The sequence below is a fragment of the Botryllus schlosseri genome, chromosome 1 (assembly GCF_051294905.1).
Source record: "Botryllus schlosseri isolate E-star chromosome 1, Bs_hap1, whole genome shotgun sequence".
Lineage (NCBI taxonomy): Eukaryota > Metazoa > Chordata > Ascidiacea > Stolidobranchia > Styelidae > Botryllus > Botryllus schlosseri.
The window spans coordinates 28,015,284-28,041,306 of NC_137236.1; the positions used below are offsets into that span (position 1 = coordinate 28,015,284).

General features: G+C 38.5%; 3 protein-coding genes and 2 long non-coding RNA genes across 5 annotated transcripts in view; 2 read left to right on the forward strand and 3 right to left on the reverse strand.

Moving 5' to 3' along the window:
* LOC145435040 (beta-1,4-galactosyltransferase 2-like) overlaps nucleotides 1-26,023 on the reverse strand; it is a 389,801-nt gene that overhangs the window by 110,614 nt on the left and 253,164 nt on the right. The window lies entirely within an intron of this gene.
* LOC145438998 (uncharacterized) lies at nucleotides 7,809-8,346 on the reverse strand. Its single transcript, XR_013915068.1, has 2 exons — nucleotides 8,147-8,346; nucleotides 7,809-8,005 (listed from the first exon to the last, which is right to left on the reverse strand). It is a non-coding gene; the product is annotated as an uncharacterized LOC145438998 (long non-coding RNA).
* On the forward strand, nucleotides 13,002-14,372 carry LOC145439005 (induced myeloid leukemia cell differentiation protein Mcl-1 homolog). The gene is made up of 2 exons (XM_080316427.1): nucleotides 13,002-13,958; nucleotides 14,143-14,372. The coding sequence occupies exons 1-2, from the start codon at nucleotides 13,488-13,490 to the stop codon at nucleotides 14,254-14,256; spliced, it is 585 nt and encodes a 194-aa protein (XP_080172553.1). The 5' UTR covers nucleotides 13,002-13,487; the 3' UTR covers nucleotides 14,257-14,372.
* LOC145446822 (induced myeloid leukemia cell differentiation protein Mcl-1 homolog) lies at nucleotides 15,811-17,652 on the reverse strand. Its single transcript, XM_080325200.1, has 2 exons — nucleotides 16,696-17,652; nucleotides 15,811-16,511 (listed from the first exon to the last, which is right to left on the reverse strand). Exons 1-2 carry the CDS (start codon nucleotides 17,164-17,166, stop codon nucleotides 16,398-16,400), a joined length of 585 nt encoding a protein of 194 aa, XP_080181326.1. The 5' UTR covers nucleotides 17,167-17,652; the 3' UTR covers nucleotides 15,811-16,397.
* On the forward strand, nucleotides 21,829-22,844 carry LOC145435306 (uncharacterized). The gene is made up of 2 exons (XR_013913802.1): nucleotides 21,829-22,506; nucleotides 22,648-22,844. It is a non-coding gene; the product is annotated as an uncharacterized LOC145435306 (long non-coding RNA).

Here is a 26,023-nt window from a genome sequence, read left to right on the forward strand (position 1 = left end):
TGTGCATAATTTATCAATATTGCAGCAACTTGTAATAAATCTTCAGCACGACCAGTGTAATTATTCTTGTGGCAGTATAAACATGTCTTTGAGAGGTGAATACAGTGGCGTATTCCGGGTTAGGGGCTCGGACCCCGTTTCAAAATCCTCAAATCTAAGTTGCTGTCTCGCCTCCGCCACGGAATCTCGGATTGCACGATGCGTTGATTGCTCAATGAGAATAGCAGACAAGGCGACGCCTGTATGACAATGCAGTTTTCAAATACACATTGTCTTCCTGATCTACGGCGAGAAATGAACTCCGTGGAAGGGACATTCACAATTACAAATTCAAAATACAAACAACGCCATAGTGATCCACGTTCTTGATTGAGAAAGTAGCTTTGTAGTTGATGTTCAAATGTAGGCGTGTGGCACAACGTTGTGTTACCGCCGAATACTTTGAGAATTGAGAAATCGAATCGGAATCGGTGTGGCTATTACATTCAATTTTTTTTTTGAAATATTTTATTCCGCATGAATACATGAAATGAAATATGCGGTACGAATAAATATAATCGCGACTTCAGTCTAAGAGCCGTTTCTGGGGTTTTCGAGGTTGTTGATTATGAATATCACATTAGTGATTAGAGATTCGATCTTATAGGCCTACCCCTAAAAAAGTCCAAAATTACTGTATTTACCATTGAATATTTTACTTGGCAAGAAGAAAATCGTAGTTTTTTCTAATTTATACTGCACTTCAATAGATAATAATTTACTATGAAGAACCCTCATGTCGTCTCCATGGGTTATCTCCAAAATAAGGGCCAATCTGAGAAAACTAAGGTCATTTTCGGAATCAGCGCCCTTCAGAACCACCAAACCCACTCTCACTTTGTATGCCTAAAACTATGTGTTGACCAGTGTTATAAATATTATAAATTCTATGATATTTACGATGAATTGCGCTATGCTAATCCCGGCCGTGCCTCACCAATGCCTTACCTCCCCTTTCACACTATATTTTCGAACAATAAATAGGTAAGTTGCGTGATTTTCGTAGTAAAAATGCTCAAAATCTAGTAGACAGGTAAGGCCATATCGTCAAGACGAACCTACGATCTCGTATAACTGACGAAAATCGACGAATTTGCGCTACCATGACGTCACAATTTTTCAATTGTGACGTATTGAATAAAACGTATGGCTCTTTGGAAGTTAAGATGAAAAGTATGGGGTCAATATGGCTCTTCGGACAAAAAAAGTTCCCGACCACTGCTGTAGTGCATCAAAACAATACGTTTCAGTAGATTACATCAAGTATGCAAAACTTGTAGAAGTATATGCAAACATAAATTCCAAGCACATGAAACCGGTTACGGTAGAAGCACTTTGTTAGTGATGGTTATAGTCCTATAGGGCGGGGGTGTCAAACTCAACTTGGGTCGCGGGCTGGATTCAAAAGTTTTGATCGCTCGCGGGCCGGACCAGTCAATTATTCCATTATGTTACCGCCAAATCCATACCCTTGTTTTCCACTGGAATGCTTTATTGTCAGCGCTTTATGGAGAACAGTATTATATATAATATCGCGGATCATATGAGGATCTATTCGAGCAAACATTCGATGATTAGTCAATTTAATGCAGATATAAACAATTAACAGTGGCACTAACGACGATATAAGTGGAAATATTTCTATACTGCAGCGGTATTAATAACAATTCCTCGTTAGCCCTACGTATTTGGGGTGAGGAATACTAGATATTTGCTAGAAATTTGTTCGCTTTTTTCATAGAAGCTGAATAATTCACCGGTCGAGTTCCTCGGGAGACCGGCGTTGGGGCCTTTTGAGTCAGCGTAAGGTTAACAGAGGTGCGACCAAAAACATTTGAATTATACTATTCGTTGAGCTCCTTGTATTTTACAACGGTGTCCCATTGTCATTTGCGCCTCTGTGAATATTAGTATCAGGTCCATTTTTTTTTCAGAAAACTCTGAACTCAATTTGTACTTTTTACGTTCTCAGAATGTAATGACATTGTCACCGACTTGGTCTTGATGGTTAGGCTACTTGGGAAAGAACTCAACACTTCCGACATATGATTATAATGCCACCTATTCACATGTTCGAAATTACTGTCTGGAATCTCTGTCAATTTGCTCAGAATGGCCTCGCGGACCGGATGAAATGGTCTGGCGGGCCGTATGATTGACATCCCTGCTACAGGGAAAGTTTCTGTTGCACTCAAATCGTGAGAAAGTTTCACCTAATTAACAAAAGTTGTAGTAAAAAGTTATAAAATATACCAGCAGGCACTCAACACTGCGCTATGAAAACAAGTGCAGCAACTAACAACCAGCACTCTAGCCTCATTCAATCAGTTACGGAAGCATTACTGCGCTACAATCTCTCTTCTGTCTTTACTCACACTCACACACGACCAATAAAAAGACGAACGGAGAGAGTAACAGCTAATAAGTTCCAAAAATTCACATGATCTTGTCAAAACAAATCTTTGTGTTATAAATATTTTCACACGACTTGTTTTCCAAACCGAATTCGAAGGTGGCCCAAAATTATACCGGTAGTCATCATAGAGAAGAGTATTTTGATGCAGAGTTATTCAATTTGAAATTTTATTTGCGCATGGCGAACAAAATAGTCATAACTTCCACAAATAATTCTAACTCTATTAGCAATTATGAGAGTATCGCTAGAGGTCGTTTAGATACTTGCATACATGTGCCCTGTCTGGGTCATTTAAATCATTGGTTCCTAACCTTTTTCAGTTCGCGACCCACTATTCATGTAAATTTCATTACGCGACCAACCAGACCCCGTTTCGCCACTATGGTTTTAACCACTACTCGTGGGTGCCAGTTTTTATGTTTCCAGTGCGCTATAGTTATTTGGTAGCGGGTAGCGTGAACATTTTCCGGATTTCATGGTGGAATTCGGTGAATGAGATTAGCAATTGCATATATTAGCCTACTATAAACATTTTGTTCTCTTTCAGCCCAAGTGATCATATTTACCAGTCGAGCTTTGGAAGGTAGTGTATTTGAAAAGTTCGAGCAGCAAATTCATTACCAATTATCAGAAATTACATCTTCGAGTGGGCCCGTTGTTATAATTACTTTGTTGTGTGTTTTATTTTGTGACCAAGCGTCTGTTGTATATACAAAAGATATTTGAATCATCCGAATGTTCCAGCGACTAAAATAAAAGAAGAAATTATTCCGTGAGACGCAGATTGAAAATTGGCATTTCGTCGAGGATCGAATGATTTTTCCGGTCGGTCGCAGTTGTCCTGTGGGGTTCAGATTGCCAGGACTGCAATATTTGCGTCGCGGCAATTGTTTGCTGAATATAGCGATAAATCGGGCAGGATCGCTACATTTCCCGATCAACGTTAGCAAAGCCATTGGAAGAAAGAATCAATACCATTTCTCAGGCATACACAATAACGCACTGTCCAATTTCACGCTACAATCAAATTGACTGTTACGAAAATCCGGCTGACGAATTATTGTTAGCACGGGAATATGGCTCGAGGCGCTTATTGACGCAAAAAAATTATATAGAGAGAAACGTATATATGGTCACCTAATCATGAGAAGATAAGGTGTTTAGAATATTTGACAAATTGAATAGGAAACTGCAACATTTAGAAATGCTTCACGACCCACCTGAAATAGCTTCGCGGGAAGCACTGCTTTAAATCAGTAATTCAATCAAAGTTACAATATGGCATCATCTGCTGGACGCTGCCAGTGTTAGAGCACTGACGTCACTGCAAACACTTCAGCATCATATCCTCCGTATCATAACCAGAGCCCCAAAGTAGCATGAACGGAGATAACAGTTGCAATATAAAATTCTAACAAACAGCTAAAAACATCATGCTACATAAATCCCGAGTGTTTATGAAGCTGTCGGAAGCTGTAAAAGTCGCAAAAGTTGCAAAAACTCGCCGTGTTAACTAGTGTGTCAGATGGTATATTTCAGAAACAATGTCGTTGTAAGCTTCCATGGTCGGCAAAACGATATCCATGTTCATTTCAATTTGTGGTTTTGCATAACCACAATATCATAACATATTCTAGATTATATTGTTGAATGACATGCAGACTGAAATGAGTTAACCATCATTAAATCTTCCGTAAGTATGCGAACAACAAAACGAGCAACGGCTGCGAACTAGGGATGGTGTGAACCTCTGAAAGGTTCAGGTTCGTGTGAACGCGAACCTTTTTGAAAGGTTCTGTGTGAACACGAACGTGAACCTCATGACGTTACGTGACGTCATATTGCCAATTCCAACCCTATCTTTCAATGAAGTGATAGCCTATATTAATGTACATGTACGTACTAGGGATGGTGTGAACGCGAGGTTCACGTTCGCGTTCTGTGTGTGAACCTCGGAAATTTAGAGGTTCGCGTTCACAACAGAACCTTGGTAGGTTCTACACTGTGAACCTTTTTCATATATTACAATTTTCACTTCATTGCAACATCTTTGTTTCATATTTATTGCATTTCAACTGCGGGCCACTCCATGCATGGCGCTGGCAGCATTAAAAATCAACACTAAACGAGCATGCACCTTGACAATCTCAAATGTTTTACTTGCTTTGTTACAAAAGTTTGCTCGAAATATCCAGGTATCCGTTTGTGACTCTCTGTTGTGAGTTTGACCCGCAATCAAAAACATCACGAGAAAAATACGTAGTCCAACGAATGATGCTTATTCAACCAATCAATGAAATTGATATCGTTTTCTGATGAAAAAAATCTAGCAGGCGTACGGGGTCAATCTTGACTTCGTATCTTTACTGCATCATTAAAACCAAATCCGTGCGATTAAAGTGTTGGCCACTGCTGTATGGTGTATAACTTCTTAATAGGGTAATATTTGTAGCAAGCATAGAAACCTATTTTACACACAGCTCAACTTCAATATAGCGATACTCAGACGCCGAATACATTTTCCGGTCTGGTCTCGACCGTTAAGGCGTAAGTTTATGTTCCCTGGTAAGTCCTCGTCGAAATTGTTGGCAAAGCGACAGAAAATATTGATTTTATGGGAGTATTATATCCTTTATTGCCTCAGTTGATACATTTAGGGCGAAGATAATAAAGTTGGATTAGCAATAAAGCCGATTAGCGCGTTCGTCAGATTTATCAACCCATGATTAAGGAAACCGGTTGATCGCGGCGCATAAAGTGTTAATCTCATGATTTAACAAACTGGAACAACTATAGATTTCTAGTTATGTATAGAAACTGCTTACCATTCCTACGTCTAATTATTCCCGATAATGACCGCTCCGATTATCTCCTAGGTTATGGCTTCACTAAACAACAATCACAGAATTATGTAGGACTACCCGCCATTGCAAAGCGATATCCGTTTCTTAGCTGTACCGTACGAATTGGACACGACTTTCATTTCGCGATGATGATAATTCTACCTATTACAGTATCGTCATCAGCAGGCTGCTGTTTCATTATGGAGATTGTGGGATCTCTAGTTTTTTTCACCAACTAGCAGCCAATATATAACGCATTTTCGCATTATGATGCAACAGATAACGCCACTTGATTCAAAACTCGGGACACCGCGACTAACCATCGTGCGTAACCCTCTTCACCTTCGTGCGTCGCGATTAGCAGTATTTAATCACACGATTAGCATTCTCCCGGATCAACTAACTTAATTATCTCCGCCCTCATCGACGTTTAAAACACCAATATGTACTTCGGCATTGTGGCATTATGTGGCCCGAGTCGTCACTAGGTATCGTGTACATTAGTAGGCTATCACTTCATTGAAAGATAGGGTTGGAATTAGCAATATGACGTCACGTGACGTCATGAGGTTCACGTTCGTGTTCACACAGAACCTTTCAAAAAGGTTCGCGTTCACACGAACCGGAACCTTTGCGAGGTTCACACCATCCCTAGTATACGTACACGATACCTAGCGACGACACGGGCCACATAATCCCACAATGCGGAAGTACATATTGGCGTTTTAAACGTCGCTGAATGTATCAACTGAGGCAAACAAATGATATAATACTTCCATAAAATCAATATTATCCGTCGCTTCGCCAACAACTTCGACGAGGACTGATCAGGGAATATAAGAAACACCTTAACGGTCTTGGCCAGACCGGACAGTATTCGGCGTCTGAGTATTGCTACATTGATTTTGAGCAGAGTGTAAAACAGGGTTTCTATGCTTGCTACCGATATTATCCCATTAATAAGTTATACATCAGTAGCCAAAACCCCCAATAAACAGATTAAGTCAAGATTGATTGGTTGAATAAGCATCATTCGTTGACTACTATAAGTGTATTTCGCTCGTGACATTGTGTGATTGCGAGTCGAGCTCACAGCGGAGAGTCGCTAAATATTCACAATCGGAAAGCTGGATATTTGGAGCAAACTTTTGTAACAAAGCAAGTAATGTCATTGAGACTGCCAAGGTGCATATTCGTTTTGTGTTGATTTTTTCTGCTGCCAGCGCCATGCATAGAGGGACCGGCCCGCAGTTTAAATGCAATAAATTCCTACCAAAGATGTCATAATAAAGTAAAAATTGTAATATATTAAAAAGGTTCACAGTGCAGAACCTATCAAGGTTCTGTTGTGAACGCGAACCTCTGAATTTCCGAGGTTCACACACAGAACGCGAACGTGAACCTCACGTTCACATCATCCCTACTGCGAACCCGATTACCGACGGTGTTACGTTGGCAGAGGAAATGGTTTTCGTTGCCATTGTTCTATCGGCAGTTTATGTCAGCGCGCGAACGGATAGATACAGCGAGGACGGCGCGGTAAACAAGTAAAACTCGCACATGCTTTGTCGCATAGATTAGATATAGCGCAATGCAGTAGCTTCATCTAGTCTAGTAGATCATGTAAGACGTGATTTCAAAATACAATCGACCAGTACGAAAAAGATACGGCAGCACGTCACATGGTTACAGAGTTGCACTTTCAAAAACAGTTTAGTCGTGATATTCACGTCATAGTCAAAATCGCATCAAGGCGTTGGCTATCAGGTTAGTTGGCAGCAGGGCATGGTATGGTATGGTATGGTATGGATCGAAATTTTGGTTTGGAATATGGAACAATGCAAGTATGGTATGGAATGGAAGATTTTAATCTATGGCATGGAACGACATTTCCATACTTCCATACTTTGGTATTTTATACATTTTATCGTGATCTGTGCAAGCTTCATGAAGCTTATTCACGGAATATGATCGCTTTTGTTGCAGTATGTGTGAACGTGAACTATTGAACGCTGTGTAGGAACAAATACACGCTTGTGCAACGGTTTTAAGGAGCACTTGGAATGACATGATTCTGTGATGTAATAATGACAACAGTAATGTTGATCCGATATTCTACCGAGTCCAGAGACGACGTCTCCAAGCATAGGCTGCCAGTAGTAGGGTTTGATCAAATATACGCCCGCCAATCCCAGAAGGCCACGTCGCCTTAATTGCCACGCCTACATTGCCACATCATCCGCCCATTGCCGCACCTATAGCACACCTATTGCCACATCATCCGCCCATTGCCACATCACCTGCCACATTCATCTGTGTCACATCATCAAGCCCCACACCTATAGTGCCACATCATCCATTGCCACATCATCACCGCATTGATTGCAGCATCTATATGACGCACAGCGCCTGATCTAGGTTGTAGGTTCGAACCCTATAGTCACCACATGTCATACTATTCCGCGCTTTTCGTATCTTCTAACACTTTACTCAGTCTCATTGAAATAGCATTGTATAGTGTACGAGTTCATTTTATTTCGAAAAAAGAGCATATCAATGATATCGTTGATCGTCATTGCGTCGATTCGCGTGCTGAAATCCTCCAGATCGGTTGATGTTTCGAGGTACACCGCTTTGCTGCCATCCGACGCTGCGATCCGAGTTCTTGCGTTCGATCTGACCGTTTTGTTTGCCGCATTTGCTGTATCTGAAGTAGAGTTTCAGCGTCGTTATTCGCTATAAGCCGAGAAATGCACCTTCGCGCAATTTATATAGCCAAACGCATTAACTTTACTGCATCTGAAGTAGAATTTCAGCGTCGTTATTTGTTATAAGCCGAGAAATGTACCTTCGCGCAATTTTACAGGCGGTCTCACACACTTTGCTGCGTCTGAAGTAAAATTTCAGCGTCGTTGTTTGCTATAAGTCGGGAAATTAGAGTCGCTGCTTCGCACCATTTACAGGCAGTCTCACACACTTTGCTGCATCTGAGCTTCATACTAATACATGCATAATTTTTGCATGACGAGAATAGGGTAATACGGTCAATAAACGCCGGAGGCGAGTCATTTAAACCTTGTTGCTAGATAATACCGCTTTCGGCTACAACAAAGTTGCCCTGCAACAAAAAATAGAAGCCCTGATGATCATGCAGAGGAAAGTTCAATTATACATCGAATTATTCGAATAGACTATCTACATTGTGTAGGTATGAAGTGAAATAGAACGGAGTTCACGCAAAAGTTGCTATTGATCATATACCAAGCTTGCTTTCAGAGCTGGAAACTAAATGCATATGAAAATTTACTTAGGTTTTCCCCACACGCATCAAATGTAGGCCTACTCAAGTGTTTATGAGGTGGCGAATAGTAGGTTGTTGGCATGCAATGACGTCACATAGAATTGTGGAGTTTTCTGTAAACTATAATCCAGTGATCTATTTTCAATCACTATATTTTTCAATAATCTAAACTAAGTACTGTTAGTAGGCAAACCCTAGGAAAGTATCCTCTGATAAAAGCAGGAGTAATTTGTTATCCGTGAAATTAATAGATGGTGCGCAATATGAGCGGTGCCGCGATGACTGACAAATACTTTGAAATAATGTATAGAAGTAGCGATTTCGAACTACGTAAAAGTTAGTCCAGCTCACGCATTTTCCATTTTCAAAAGTCAAAACACGACATTTTTGTAAAATGAATACTAATTTTAATAAAAAATAGGAAAAAAAGAGCGAAAAATTACATTTTATCCCGGAACGCAACAAGAAAAATCGTATGAATTTGTAAACTACTTATTCATGACATAATATTAATTCTACTTGTACACTTTTTCACATTTTATAACACTTTTAGTAGTACTTAACAGTTTCAGTTTTAAATAAACTAATCGAAAAATTCGGTAACCAATTTCGCGTAGGCTATGCATACAAATGAGGAACGTTACATCAACGCGTGTTAACTAGTTGTATTATGTAGCTTGTAATTCATGCAAGTAAGTCGGACAAATTCGTCGCATGAACACGACTCTAATGGACATAAAGAAATGAAAATTTTGTAAAGTAGATATTTTTCGGTATGCTAAATTCGGCTACGCGGTGCTAGTCTTCTTGGCCGCATGAAATAGGATGTTTTAGCTTCAACCTCAACGCATTAGCACACCGAATTTAAATATAGGCGATAAATAATATACAGTAGCTCCAATTTTAATGAAAAAATAAAAATAAAAAAGCCCACTAACTTTGAAATCTCTACTTGTACTTGTATTCGAGCAGAATTGCGACCGATGCATTAATGACTTTAATACTATGTACGGTGAATTATCCACACCTATGAGTCGAAATGTTGTTAAGTAACTCATGTTTTCAACATAACCTAAACGCAAAGTTGACGAATTTCCATGTTGATCAAATACCACAACTTTTTCTTGCTTTCTGAGTTGGTAACTAAGCGCATCACAGAATTTACCCAAAAAAGTCGGTACTCCGAAAATTTTGTAAAGTAGAGCTTTTGGCGTTGGACGTAAGTTCCAATGAACAAGTGTTCGCGTAGGTTCGAGGTCTGAATGAGTCTTTTAAAGTAGATAGAAACGAAAAAACTAATCGAAAAAATTTACGAAGTTTTGATGCGGCATATTTAGGTTTTTTAAAAATAAATACGATTCGAAATATTGTTAACTAGCTTATGTTTTCGACATAAGATAAGCGTGAAGTGTACAAATTTCGATGTTGCGCAAATACCACAAACTTTGCTTGCTTTCAGAGCTGACAACTAAATGCAAGATAGACTTTACGCAAAAAACTTATACTTGAGCACTACGAAATGTACAAGTACTTCACCTTTACACGACGTTTTTTGTAAAATGAATACTAATTTAAATAAAAATAAAAAAGAGCGAAAAACTACATTTTATCCCGGAACGCGACATGAGAAATCGTTTCGATAATATCCAACATGCTGGTTCACTTCGAGGGTAATTTGTAAAACTGAAATATTGCAAGGTAGGACTTCGCAAATTTTCGATTTATTTTTGCTATTTTTAAATTTCGTTAGTTCTCCGCCTTCAAATATCATCCAATTTCGCGTAGGCTATGCATACAAATGAGGAACGTTACATCAACGCGTGTTAACTAGTTGTATTATGTAGCTTGTAATTCATGCAAGTAAGTCGGGCAAATTCGTCGCATGAACACGACTCTAAGGGACATAAAGAAATGAAAATTTTGTAAAGTAGATATTTTTCGGTATGCTAAATTCGGATACGCGGTGCTAGTCTTCTTGGCCGCATGAAATAGGATGTTTAGCTTCAACCTCAACGCATTAGCACACCGAATTTAAATATAGGCGATTAATAATATACAGTAGCTCCAATTTAATTGAAAAAATAAAAAAGCGCGAAAAAATTGCATTTATCCTGGAACGCACCAAGAAAAACCGTGTGAATTTGTAAAGTAGTTAGAAAACTAAACTATTCCGCTACACTAAAGACTTTGACAATCCGGATTTTGTATGGTGTATACTAATTTTACATTGCGGAGTATTCATTATTATGTAGCTTGTACCTCATGCAAGTAAGTCGGACAAATTCGTCGCATGAACACGACTCTAATGGACATAACGAAATGAAAATTTTGTCAAGTAGATCTTTTTCAGTATGCTAAATGTGATGTTGTTCCATACCGAATAGCACTCGTCAAGGTTATACAAGCATAACCCTGGTTTCAACACTTTTACAGCGATTCTTCTTGCTTCCTATAACATCCCACTCGAAGCCCTCGTTATTAGACTATGATCTCAGCCTGAGCTATGTCTTGAAGCCTACGGGACTCTGCAAATTGTTTCGATTTAAGGAAGCCCATTTCACTTAATGTATCGATGTCTACGGTACTCTACAAAATTTTCTGATTAATTCTCCCTATGTTAATTTACCATAAGAAAGACAATTTGACTCCTAAAGTCCGAAATACTTGTTCGCTTGAGCTAAGCCGCAGCGCCTGGAGTGGAATTTCATAGTTCTTGTAAAAAGTTGTTTGTACACAATATATGTTTAAGGTAAGTCCTACTCATTCATGATTTCGTCCGAGTTTGTATTTTAGTAGTATATACTAATTTACGATACCGCGTTTGTAACTTATGCAAGTACAGGAATATCATAGTTCTTGAACCGTGCTCAATGCTTAATAGACCATTTTTGCTATTTTTCATTACCATAAGTCATTCTGGACCGCGTAAACGCATTGTACGATATAGATGAAACTTATGCAAATCCTAGGATCCTCATTTTCAAAGTAGCTTAGATATCGAAATAAGCTCTGACTCGCTATTCTCCTCATAGCATGGAATTATCACGAGTATCACCTTCGATCACTGAAGAAAAGGATGAAATACTTTAAGTAGTACTTAACAGTTTCGGAATATAAACTAATCGAAAAATTCGGTAATCAATTTCGCTTAGGCTATGCATACAAATGAGGAAAGTTACATCAACGCGTGTTAACGAGTTTTATCGAGTTATCGAATGATTTTTTTCTTACATCAAAATAACTAAAATGTGTAACTACATTAAAACGTATCTAAATGAGCTCCAGGGCATTGCGATTATGCAGCATACCAAATTGCATCACACATTTCATGATGTAACAACTTTAAAACTAACGCAGTTCTATAGCAACTTTTGCCTAAATCTGTTTTCGGTAGCGTGTACATATACATAGTCAGCTTTAATAACAGAATTACCATGCTAATATGTGACTCCTCACCTTGAAACTTGGTACGTAGTTGTAGTGTTTATGCAGTATACCAAATTTCCTCACGCATTTCATAATGGAACAACTTTAAAACTATCGCGGCTCTACATCAACTTTTTGCGTACATCTGTTTTGCGGGAGCGTATAGCACGTACCTATACATAGTCAACTTTAATAACGGAATTACCATGCTTAACATTGCATCCCAACTCTAAACTTGATACGTAGTTGTAGGACATTATGGCAATGCACCATGCTAAATTTCATCACACATCTAATGATGGAACACCTTTAAAACTAACGCAGTCGAATACCGACTTTTACGCATATCTGTTTTGCGTGAACATAGCATATACCTATCCATATTCAATTTTAATAGCAGAATTACCGTGTTAAACATTGAATTCCCACCGTGGAAGTTGGTACGCGGTTATAGGACAGTATAACAATGAACCATACCAAATTCCATCACACATTTCATGATGCTGGAACAACTTTAAAACTAACGCGGCTCTACATCGACTTTTTGCGTACATCTGTTTTGCGGGAGCGTATAGCACGTACCTATACATAGTCAACTTTAATAACGGAATTACCATGCTTAACATTGAATCCCAAGTCCAAACTTGATACGTAGTTGTAGGATATTATGGCAATGCACCATGCTAAATTTCATCACACATCTAATGATGGAACACCTTTAAAACTAACGCAGTCGAATACCGACTTTTACGCATATCTGTTTTGCGTGGACATAGCATATACCTATACATAGTCAATTTTAATAGCAGAATTACCGTGTTAAACATTGAACTCCTACCTTGGAAGTTGGTACGCGGTTATAGGACATTATAACAATGCACCATACCAAATCCCATCACACAAAAACTCGTAGATACTCAAGTAGAAGGCGCACCCATAAATATATACTCGACTGCAAGTGGAAGTCGTGATTCTCAAGTAAGCAAAATGTAAGTATTCATGAGTTGGTTTAAATGAAGATTGTCAAGTATAAGTAGCATAAACATCATATTTGTAGTAGCATGTCCTCAAGATATTTTCAGTTCGGTCTAATTTCACGCTGCTTACCAATTTACAAGCCGCAGTGCGAATTAGCATTCATAGAAATTGTACATAATTTTTGCATGTCGGGTGTTTAAGGTAATTCCTACGCATTCATGATTTCGTCCGAGTTTGTATTTTAGTAATAATTTACGATACCGCGTTTGTAACTTGTGTAAGTAGGCCTTCAGGAATATCATAGTTCTTGAACCGTGCTCAATGCTCAATAGACCATTTTTGCTATTTTTCATCCCCATAAGTCATTCTGAATCGCGTAAACGCATCGTACGATATAGATGAAAGTTATGCAAATCCTAGGATCCTCATTTTCAAAGTAGCCTAGATCTCGAAATAAGCTCTGACTCGCTATTTTCCTCAAAGCATGGAATTACCACGAGTATCACCTTCGATCGCTGAAGAAAAGGATGAGATTATATCCGAAGCACATTCCTTGACCAGGAATTTTATCATGTACGAACTCGATGGCTCATGCGTTAAGGTAAATACGAAAGCAGAGAGAACCTTACGTCGAGTCGGGGATGAAATGTTCGAGCGACATCGAACTGTCCTAAACGCAGTCTCCAAACGTCTCCGCTATAGCGATGTCGAAGTCAATGAAAAATATAAAGAATATTCACCCGATGAGCGAATGTTCCTGATGATAGCTGATGAAATTTGCAAAGATACCAAAGAAAATTGGGGCAGGATTGTCGCCCTTTTTGTGTTCGGTAGCATTCTTGCTCGCAAGAACGAGGATGAACATCATGGGGAGCATATAGAAGCTATCATACAGACAGTCGGAAATTACATTGCTAGCAGAAGACTAAAGTGGATAGTGCGAAATGGAGGATGGGTGGGTGATTTACATGCTTTGCTTAGGATTTATAAATTATCTTTTAGCATGAGATATATAGTGTATCCGCTCCCCAGAGCCCATATCATCTCTCGATGATGAAACTCAGCTTTACCTTCCAATTCGGTTCCCGATACGATAACTTTCATCCGTATGATCATTAAGGCTTCTATTTTTGTTGTAGGATGGCTTTGTAGAATTCTTTGATAATACCGCTTTCGACTACAATAAAGTTTGGAAGGGACTCGTGTTTGTCGGGATCGGACTGACATCTATTGCAATGGCATTATCAAGATAATGGATGTTCGCGTGTTTTGTCTCATGTAATATTTTAAGAATAAAATTCTTCATCGTTTAATTGCATCCATTTTACTGTAGGACCTATACAGTTTCTTCTGAGAATACTCGAAGGATTGTACCCATATGGAAACCTTCTTTATACTTTTATTTTTTCTAATTTCTACAGCTACGTAAGGAAATTGTTAGGATTACCCAGAATACATTGCAGGTCAAATTTGATTCAATTACGAGCATTATAGCGACAGAGATTTACGATAGTGTAAAATGACCTACCTTACGATATCAAATTTCGTCTTCTCTCCGAGTGGAAATCTCATGTTATATAATATTGTCCATACCGAACAAATATAAATTTGCCTGTGCTGTTGCTTTGCAAGAATACTTCGCTCACATAGTAACCAATTTCTGGTGGATCCCGAATCGATATAGACAGAAGTGCGGAAAGTTACATTGACATGTCTTAACTTCTGCCATAGAAGTTGCGTTTCTGACTACTTAAAAGTTGCTAGAGCTCACGCTGTTTTATCGTCGTATTGACGTTCGTTTTGAAAAGTATAGCATGCTCAATGGTTCATGTTCACATTATACAGTTAATTAGGTTTTGCGCAAAGAAAAATAAAATTCACGCAAAAGTCGCTATTGCTCCGCGATGATTTTGATGTTGTTCCATGCCGATTTGGGAGGTAGTACACTTTGTCTTAACTTCTGCCATAGAAGTTGCGTTTCTGACTACTTAAAAGTTGCTAGAGCTCACGCTGTTTTATCGTCGTATTGATGTTCGTTTTGAAAAGTAGCATGCTCAATGGTTCATGTTCACATTATTCAGTTTAATTAGGTTTAGCGCAAAGAAAAATAAAATTCACGCAAAAGTCGCTATTGCTCCGCGATGATTTTGATGTTGTTCCATGCCGATTTGGGAGGTAGTACACTTAATTTCGTAAAGTACGCATATTCGCGGCGTGTTCAATTAACTCATGTGGCTCTAAAATGTAGTAAGCAGGGTGATGGGTATTCGTTGAGTTGAATAACCATAAAAAATATTCCCGCGCCCTAGGTTGTAGGGGTTAGGAATAGTTGGGTTTAGGAGGGCGCGGGAATATTTTTTATGGTTATTCAACTCAACGAATACCCATCACCCTGCTTACTACATTTTAGAGCCACATGAGTTAATTGAACACGCCGCGAATATGCGTACTTTACGAAATTAAGTGTACTACCTCCCAAATCGGCATGGAACAACATCAAAATCATCGCGGAGCAATAGCGACTTTTGCGTGAATTTTATTTTTCTTTGCGCTAAACCTAATTAAACTGAATAATGTGAACATGAACCATTGAGCATGCTACTTTTCAAAACGAACATCAATACGACGATAAAACAGCGTGAGCTCTAGCAACTTTTAAGTAGTCAGAAACGCAACTTCTATGGCAGAAGTTAAGACAAAGTGTACTACCTCCCAAATCGGCATGGAACAACATCAAAATCATCGCGGAGCAATAGCGACTTTTGCGTGAATTTTATTTTTCTTTGCGCAAAACCTAATTAACTGTATAATGTGAACATGAACCACTGAGCATGCTATACTTTTCAAAACGAACGTCAATACGACGATAAAACAGCGTGAGCTCTAGCAACTTTTAAGTAGTCAGAAACGCAACTTCTATGGCAGAAGTTAAGACATGTCAATGTAACTTTCCGCACTTCTGTCTATATCGATTCGGGATCCACCAGAAATTGGTTACTATGTGAGCGAAGTATTCTTGCAAAGCAACAGCACAGGCAAATTTATATTTGTTCGGTATGGACAATATTATATAACATGAGATTTCCACTCGGAGAGAAGACGAAATTTGATATCGTAAGGTAGGTCATTTTACACTATCGTAAATCTCTGTCGCTATAATGCTCGTAATCGAATCAAATTTGACCTGCAATGTATTCTGGGTAATCCTAACAATTTCCTTACGTAGCTGTAGAAATTAGAAAAATTAAAAGTATAAAGAAGGTTTCCATATGGGTACAATCCTTCGAGTATTCTCAGAAGAAACTGTATAGGTCCTACAGTAAAATGGATGCAATTAAACGATGAAGAATTTTATTCTTAAAATATTACATGAGACAAAACACGCGAACATCCATTATCTTGATAATGCCATTGCAATAGATGTCAGTCCGATCCCGACAAACACGAGTCCCTTCCAAACTTTATTGTAGTCGAAAGCGGTATTATCAAAGAATTCTACAAAGCCATCCTAAAACAAAAATAGAAGCCTTAATGATCATACGGATGAAAGTTATCGTATCGGGAACCGAATTGGAAGGTAAAGCTGAGTTTCATCATCGAGAGATGATATGGGCTCTGGGGAGCGGATACACTATATATCTCATGCTAAAAGATAATTTATAAATCCTAAGCAAAGCATGTAAATCACCCACCCATCCTCCATTTCGCACTATCCACTTTAGTCTTCTGCTAGCAATGTAATTTCCGACTGTCTGTATGATAGCTTCTATATGCTCCCCATGATGTTCATCCTCGTTCTTGCGAGCAAGAATGCTACCGAACACAAAAAGGGCGACAATCCTGCCCCAATTTTCTTTGGTATCTTTGCAAATTTCATCAGCTATCATCAGGAACATTCGCTCATCGGGTGAATATTCTTTATATTTTTCATTGACTTCGACATCGCTATAGCGGAGACGTTTGGAGACTGCGTTTAGGACAGTTCGATGTCGCTCGAACATTTCATCCCCGACTCGACGTAAGGTTCTCTCTGCTTTCGTATTTACCTTAACGCATGAGCCATCGAGTTCGTACATGATAAAATTCCTGGTCAAGGAATGTGCTTCGGATATAATCTCATCCTTTTCTTCAGCGATCGAAGGTGATACTCGTGGTAATTCCATGCTTTGAGGAAAATAGCGAGTCAGAGCTTATTTCGAGATCTAGGCTACTTTGAAAATGAGGATCCTAGGATTTGCATAACTTTCATCTATATCGTACGATGCGTTTACGCGATTCAGAATGACTTATGGGGATGAAAAATAGCAAAAATGGTCTATTGAGCATTGAGCACGGTTCAAGAACTATGATATTCCTGAAGGCCTACTTACACAAGTTACAAACGCGGTATCGTAAATTATTACTAAAATACAAACTCGGACGAAATCATGAATGCGTAGGAATTACCTTAAACACCCGACATGCAAAAATTATGTACAATTTCTATGAATGCTAATTCGCACTGCGGCTTGTAAATTGGTAAGCAGCGTGAAATTAGACCGAACTGAAAATATCTTGAGGACATGCTACTACAAATATGATGTTTATGCTACTTATACTTGACAATCTTCATTTAAACCAACTCATGAATACTTACATTTTGCTTACTTGAGAATCACGACTTCCACTTGCAGTCGAGTATATATTTATGGGTGCGCCTTCTACTTGAGTATCTACGAGTTTTTGTGTGATGGGATTTGGTATGGTGCATTGTTATAATGTCCTATAACCGCGTACCAACTTCCAAGGTAGGAGTTCAATGTTTAACACGGTAATTCTGCTATTAAAATTGACTATGTATAGGTATATGCTATGTCCACGCAAAACAGATATGCGTAAAAGTCGGTATTCGACTGCGTTAGTTTTAAAGGTGTTCCATCATTAGATGTGTGATGAAATTTAGCATGGTGCATTGCCATAATATCCTACAACTACGTATCAAGTTTGGACTTGGGATTCAATGTTAAGCATGGTAATTCCGTTATTAAAGTTGACTATGTATAGGTACGTGCTATACGCTCCCGCAAAACAGATGTACGCAAAAAGTCGATGTAGAGCCGCGTTAGTTTTAAAGTTGTTCCAGCATCATGAAATGTGTGATGGAATTTGGTATGGTTCATTGTTATACTGTCCTATAACCGCGTACCAACTTCCACGGTGGGAATTCAATGTTTAACACGGTAATTCTGCTATTAAAATTGAATATGGATAGGTATATGCTATGTTCACGCAAAACAGATATGCGTAAAAGTCGGTATTCGACTGCGTTAGTTTTAAAGGTGTTCCATCATTAGATGTGTGATGAAATTTAGCATGGTGCATTGCCATAACGTCCTACAACTACGTATCAAGTTTAGAGTTGGGATGCAATGTTAAGCATGGTAATTCCGTTATTAAAGTTGACTATGTATAGGTACGTGCTATACGCTCCCGCAAAACAGATGTACGCAAAAAGTTGATGTAGAGCCGCGATAGTTTTAAAGTTGTTCCATTATGAAATGCGTGAGGAAATTTGGTATACTGCATAAACAATACAACTACGTACCAAGTTTCAAGGTGAGGAGTCACATATTAGCATGGTAATTCTGTTATTAAAGCTGACTATGTATATGTACACGCTACCGAAAACAGATTTAGGCAAAAGTTGCTATAGAACTGCGTTAGTTTTAAAGTTGTTACATCATGAAATGTGTGATGCAATTTGGTATGCTGCATAATCGCAATGCCCTGGAGCTCATTTAGATACGTTTTAATGTAGTTACACATTTTAGTTATTTTGATGTAAGAAAAAAATCATTCGATAACTCGATAAAACTCGTTAACACGCGTTGATGTAACTTTCCTCATTTGTATGCATAGCCTAAGCGAAATTGATTACCGAATTTTTCGATTAGTTTATATTCCGAAACTGTTAAGTACTACTTAAAGTATTTCATCCTTTTCTTCAGTGATCGAAGGTGATACTCGTGATAATTCCATGCTATGAGGAGAATAGCGAGTCAGAGCTTATTTCGATATCTAAGCTACTTTGAAAATGAGGATCCTAGGATTTGCATAAGTTTCATCTATATCGTACAATGCGTTTACGCGGTCCAGAATGACTTATGGTAATGAAAAATAGCAAAAATGGTCTATTAAGCATTGAGCACGGTTCAAGAACTATGATATTCCTGTACTTGCATAAGTTACAAACGCGGTATCGTAAATTAGTATATACTACTAAAATACAAACTCGGACGAAATCATGAATGAGTAGGACTTACCTTAAACATATATTGTGTACAAACAACTTTTTACAAGAACTATGAAATTCCACTCCAGGCGCTGCGGCTTAGCTCAAGCGAACAAGTATTTCGGACTTTAGGAGTCAAATTGTCTTTCTTATGGTAAATTAACATAGGGAGAATTAATCAGAAAATTTTGTAGAGTACCGTAGACATCGATACATTAAGTGAAATGGGCTTCCTTAAATCGAAACAATTTGCAGAGTCCCGTAGGCTTCAAGACATAGCTCAGGCTGAGATCATAGTCTAATAACGAGGGCTTCGAGTGGGATGTTATAGGAAGCAAGAAGAATCGCTGTAAAAGTGTTGAAACCAGGGTTATGCTTGTATAACCTTGACGAGTGCTATTCGGTATGGAACAACATCACATTTAGCATACTGAAAAAGATCTACTTGACAAAATTTTCATTTCGTTATGTCCATTAGAGTCGTGTTCATGCGGCGAATTTGTCCGACTTACTTGCATGAGGTACAAGCTACATAATAATGAATACTCCGCAATGTAAAATTAGTATACACCATACAAAATCCGGATTGTCAAAGTCTTTAGTGTAGCGGAATAGTTTAGTTTTCTAACTACTTTACAAATTCACACGGTTTTTCTTGGTGCGTTCCAGGATAAATGCAATTTTTTCGCGCTTTTTTATTTTTTCAATTAAATTGGAGCTACTGTATATTATTAATCGCCTATATTTAAATTCGGTGTGCTAATGCGTTGAGGTTGAAGCTAAACATCCTATTTCATGCGGCCAAGAAGACTAGCACCGCGTATCCGAATTTAGCATACCGAAAAATATCTACTTTACAAAATTTTCATTTCTTTATGTCCCTTAGAGTCGTGTTCATGCGACGAATTTGCCCGACTTACTTGCATGAATTACAAGCTACATAATACAACTAGTTAACACGCGTTGATGTAACGTTCCTCATTTGTATGCATAGCCTACGCGAAATTGGATGATATTTGAAGGCGAAGAACTAACGAAATTTAAAAATAGCAAAAATAAATCGAAAATTTGCGAAGTCCTACCTTGCAATATTTCAGTTTTACAAATTACCCTCGAAGTGAACCAGCATGTTGGATATTATCGAAACGATTTCTCATGTCGCGTTCCGGGATAAAATGTAGTTTTTCGCTCTTTTTTATTTTTATTTAAATTAGTATTCATTTTACAAAAAACGTCGTGTAAAGGTGAAGTACTTGTACATTTCGTAGTGCTCAAGTATAAGTTTTTTGCGTAAAGTCTATCTTGCATTTAGTTGTCAGCTCTGAAAGCAAGCAAAGTTTGTGTATTTGCGCAACATCGAAATTTGTACACTTCACGCTTATCTTATGTCGAAAACATAAGCTAGTTAACAATCTTTCGAATCGTATTTATTTTTAAAAAACCTAAATATGCCGCATCAAAACTTCGTAAATTTTTTCGATTAGTTTTTTCGTTTCTATCTACTTTAAAAGACTCATTCAGACCTCGAACCTACGCGAACACTTGTTCATTGGAACTTACGTCCAACGCCAAAAGCTCTACTTTACAAAATTTTCGGAGTACCGACTTTTTTGGGTAAATTCTGTGATGCGCTTAGTTACCAACTCAGAAAGCAAGAAAAAGTTGTGGTATTTGATCAACATGGAAATTCGTCAACTTTGCGTTTAGGTTATGTTGAAAACATGAGTTACTTAACAACATTTCGACTCATAGGTGTGGATAATTCACCGTACATAGTATTAAAGTCATTAATGCATCGGTCGCAATTCTGCTCGAATACAAGTACAAGTAGAGATTTCAAAGTTAGTGGGCTTTTTTATTTTTATTTTTTCATTAAAATTGGAGCTACTGTATATTATTTATCGCCTATATTTAAATTCGGTTTGCTAATGCGTTGAGGTTGAAGCTAAAACATCCTATTTCATGCGGCCAAGAAGACTAGCACCGCGTAGCCGAATTTAGCATACCGAAAAATATCTACTTTACAAAATTTTCATTTCTTTATGTCCATTAGAGTCGTGTTCATGCGACGAATTTGTCCGACTTACTTGCATGAATTACAAGCTACATAATACAACTAGTTAACACGCGTTGATGTAACGTTCCTCATCTGTATGCATAGCCTACGCGAAATTGGTTACCGAATTTTTCGATTAGTTTATTTAAAACTGAAACTGTTAAGTACTACTAAAAGTGTTATAAAATGTGAAAAAGTGTACAAGTAGAATTAATATTATGTCATGAATAAGTAGTTTACAAATTCATACGATTTTTCTTGTTGCGTTCCGGGATAAAATGTAATTTTTCGCTCTTTTTTTCCTATTTTTTATTAAAATTAGTATTCATTTTACAAAAATGTCGTGTTTTGACTTTTGAAAATGGAAAATGCGTGAGCTGGACTAACTTTTACGTAGTTCGAAATCGCTACTTCTATACATTATTTCAAAGTATTTGTCAGTCATCGCGGCACCGCTCATATTGCGCACCATCTATTAATTTCACGGATAACAAATTACTCCTGCTTTTATCAGAGGATACTTTCCTAGGGTTTGCCTACTAACAGTACTTAGTTTAGATTATTGAAAAATATAGTGATTGAAAATAGATCACTGGATTATAGTTTACAGAAAACTCCACAATTCTATGTGACGTCCTTGCATGCCAACAACCTACTATTCGCCACCTCATAAACACTTGAGTAGGCCTACATTTGATGCGTGTGGGGAAAACCTAGGTAAATTTTCATATGCATTTAGTTTCCAGCTCTGAAAGCAAGCTTGGTATATGATCAATAGCAACTTTTGCGTGAACTCCGTTCTATTTCACTTCATACCTACACAATGTAGATAGTCTATTCGAATAATTCGATGTATAATTGAACTTTCCTCTGCATGATCATCAGGGCTTCTATTTTTTGTTGCAGGGCAACTTTGTTGTAGCCGAAAGCGGTATTATCTAGCAACAAGGTTTAAATGACTCGCCTCCGGCGTTTATTGACCGTATTACCCTATTCTCGTCATGCAAAAATTATGCATGTATTAGTATGAAGCTCAGATGCTGCAAAGTGTGTGAGACTGCCTGTAAATGGTGCGAAGCAGCGACTCTAATTTCCCGACTTATAGCAAACAACGACGCTGAAATTTTACTTCAGACGCAGCAAAGTGTGTGAGACCGCCTGTAAAATTGCGCGAAGGTACATTTCTCGGCTTATAACAAATAACGACGCTGAAATTCTACTTCAGATGCAGTAAAGTTAATGCGTTTGGCTATATAAATTGCGCGAAGGTGCATTTCTCGGCTTATAGCGAATAACGACGCTGAAACTCTACTTCAGATACAGCAAATGCGGCAAACAAAACGGTCAGATCGAACGCAAGAACTCGGATCGCAGCGTCGGATGGCAGCAAAGCGGTGTACCTCGAAACATCAACCGATCTGGAGGATTTCAGCACGCGAATCGACGCAATGACGATCAACGATATCATTGATATGCTCTTTTTTCGAAATAAAATGAACTCGTACACTATACAATGCTATTTCAATGAGACTGAGTAAAGTGTTAGAAGATACGAAAAGCGCGGAATAGTATGACATGTGGTGACTATAGGGTTCGAACCTACAACCTAGATCAGGCGCTGTGCGTCATATAGATGCTGCAATCAATGCGGTGATGATGTGGCAATGGATGATGTGGCACTATAGGTGTGGGGCTTGATGATGTGACACAGATGAATGTGGCAGGTGATGTGGCAATGGGCGGATGATGTGGCAATAGGTGTGCTATAGGTGCGGCAATGGGCGGATGATGTGGCAATGTAGGCGTGGCAATTAAGGCGACGTGGCCTTCTGGGATTGGCGGGCGTATATTTGATCAAACCCTACTACTTCTGTCATGTGACGCAATAATTGGTAATGTATACTACTCCAACTACCTCATTCCTTGAGTGACGACAGCTTACAAGGAATCATGATGCAACGTACTAATTGCTCAATTGATAATTACATTTTTTCTGAAACATTGTCTTCACATTTACACTATTTACAAACCGTGATATTATATTGGTCATATTTCAAACGCTCTCTCACTAGGATTATAGATCAGGGATCAGAATACCATTCGAAATTCTTGCCACGCTAACCCCAACCAAATACTGTACTAAAAATCAGGCAGATCGCTGCAGTATTGCTCGCCTGTAGCTGGGATATTTTATGGGTTCGCCTATAGTATAAATTATTTTGCGAATATTTACTTCAAATTTGCATGTTCCTCATGCCAGTGTACCGGAAATGTGATGATATTCTTATGGAGCAGGGGCGGGCAACTTCTCCAATCGGCGGGCCGGATATAGGAAAACTAAGTTAGGCTACTTGGCGGGTCGGATTGCTGAATCGATACATTATTCGCCCATATGTACAAGGAATAGATCGTATTTCATGAATGTATTTTGACGACAGCAATGTTACTTCAGCGCCATTTCTCGCCGATAATGACGAAGACAATGCGGGTTTGAGAACAGTATTGTCATAGTCGCCGCCATGTCTGCTTCTCTCTGATCAATAAACTCACGGTGCAATCCTTACTTAAGATTTCAAATCGTTTGATAAGCCCGGTACCCAAAATTTACCAAGATATCAATTCATTAGGGTTGAGTACATCGTACATGCCGATAATGCAAGTCTTCTCGCTTCGACAAACTTACGCATAAGCTCCATGGACGCTCTCACACGCTGCGCAGTGCGAACACGTATCTAATAACAGTCATACAGTCACTAAAATCTGACGTTTAGGCAAGTAGTGGGGAATCTCGGCCGACTGAGGTCACGGGCCCGCGGGTCGTATATGTTGTCCGTCCTTATGGACGGTCCTAGATAACAATCTGCTGACTATCCCATTTTGCTCGCGGGAGCTGTAGAGTAGACGTACACGGTACCTCACCACCGTGAAGTAAACCTCACCAAAACGGACTCTGTAAAACTATTACCAGGAATTAGATTCGCATCATGGCTAGTTTAAGCGATAATGACATCCAAAATATCAATAATACAAGTGCTAGAAAAGGTACTATACTTATGATATTAAAGTATTTGAAAGTATGGAATATGTATCAAGTATGATATGGAAAATGGAACAATGTTGGTATGGTATGGAAAATTGCAAGTATGGTATGGAGAGAGTAAGGCAAGTATGGAGTATGGAAAATCCTCGTTCCATACCATACCATACCATGCCCTGGTTGGCAGTTCACAAGTGTAGTAGTGTGGTGGGTGTTTCGATATTATTTTTGTAATGCCCGGGGAATTATAATGATATTTTGCGCTACTGAATGTGATCAGGTGTCATCCATGCCCAGTTTATATTTCAAAGTTGAGATGTTGACTACCAGAGGGTTTGTCATCATTGAATTAAGTATCACTGAGCTATCGTAGGGTTGCCATACGTCCAGATGTCCGTAATGTTAGTATTAAAACTGCCTCCGAGGGAAAATACTAGAACAGTGGTTCTCCACCTTTATGTCTTTGAGGACACTTTTTGTACCACCGCGGATCCCCAATTTTAGTTCAAATCTATCTCAATTATCATGTCACCGTCATCTAACTTGTGTGAATGCCAGTGATGAAAAGCAATAAAACGACTTTTCTTTCAAATAACCGCATAGTAGTTATGTAGAAATTTGGAAGACTTTTACTATTTCAAAGCAAATTATGTAACTGTATTTCTTGAAAGCCGCGGCCGTTTCTTGAAAATCCTCGGCGTCGATTTGATATGAATGAGTGCCAAAAATCCACAAAGATATATGGTGGCGAATGTGATAATAAAGCGTACCGCTTCCGTCGACATCACCGTTGAGAGTGATCGCAACATATATGCGAAAACAATTGAGAAACATATTTCGATGCACATATAACGTCCAGCCTAGTCATTTTTATCAGCTCATCTCGAATTATTCTGGAATATCGGTTATTTATATATCTCAGGATTTTTGCAAACAATTTTTTTCCACCGTCTCAACAAAGCATTTTAAAACCGCAATATATGTTTTATTGGTTAGGCAATTTGGCAATTAAAATGAATTTGCACAGCAGAATACTAAATCTCATACGGCCATATTGTTTAGGTGAGTCCAGGAGTTTTGGCAGTTATGAAGCGACACTGCCTCGTGATTTCTCTAATTAAAAAAATATAAGTCAGGTTATCGACCCCCGGTTTGAGAGCCCCATGTACTATAATAGGCCTAAATGTCTGGAATTTTCGTAATTTAGGAGATCAATAACAAATGACGTGTACCCTTTCGAATTACTCGCGTTACTCATGTGGAGTTTGGTTACGTTGATCAGTTCCCACGTTCTCACGTTCGGATGATGTTTCCACTTCCACGTCAACAGTTAAAGAACAATATTCCCCATGTTTCGAAACGTAGGTGCTTTCCCGTGGAAATTGATATTCAAGTAGATTCTCATCACTTTGGCTAGGGAAATTACATAACAGATATGCAATGTAAGATTGAGCACGGTCGTAACAGATTGTTTCGAAAATAGAAGCTATTCTCATGGTGAATATTCTGCGCTGATATCATACATCAACTTGTTCAGGCTACTCAATTCAATAGTTCTCATACCCCTACCTCCCACTTCTACTACATGTAGCTTTGGCTTGCTCTAAATATTGCTACTTCTACTTTTGATTAGAAGTTGAAGGTGATATAATTCTA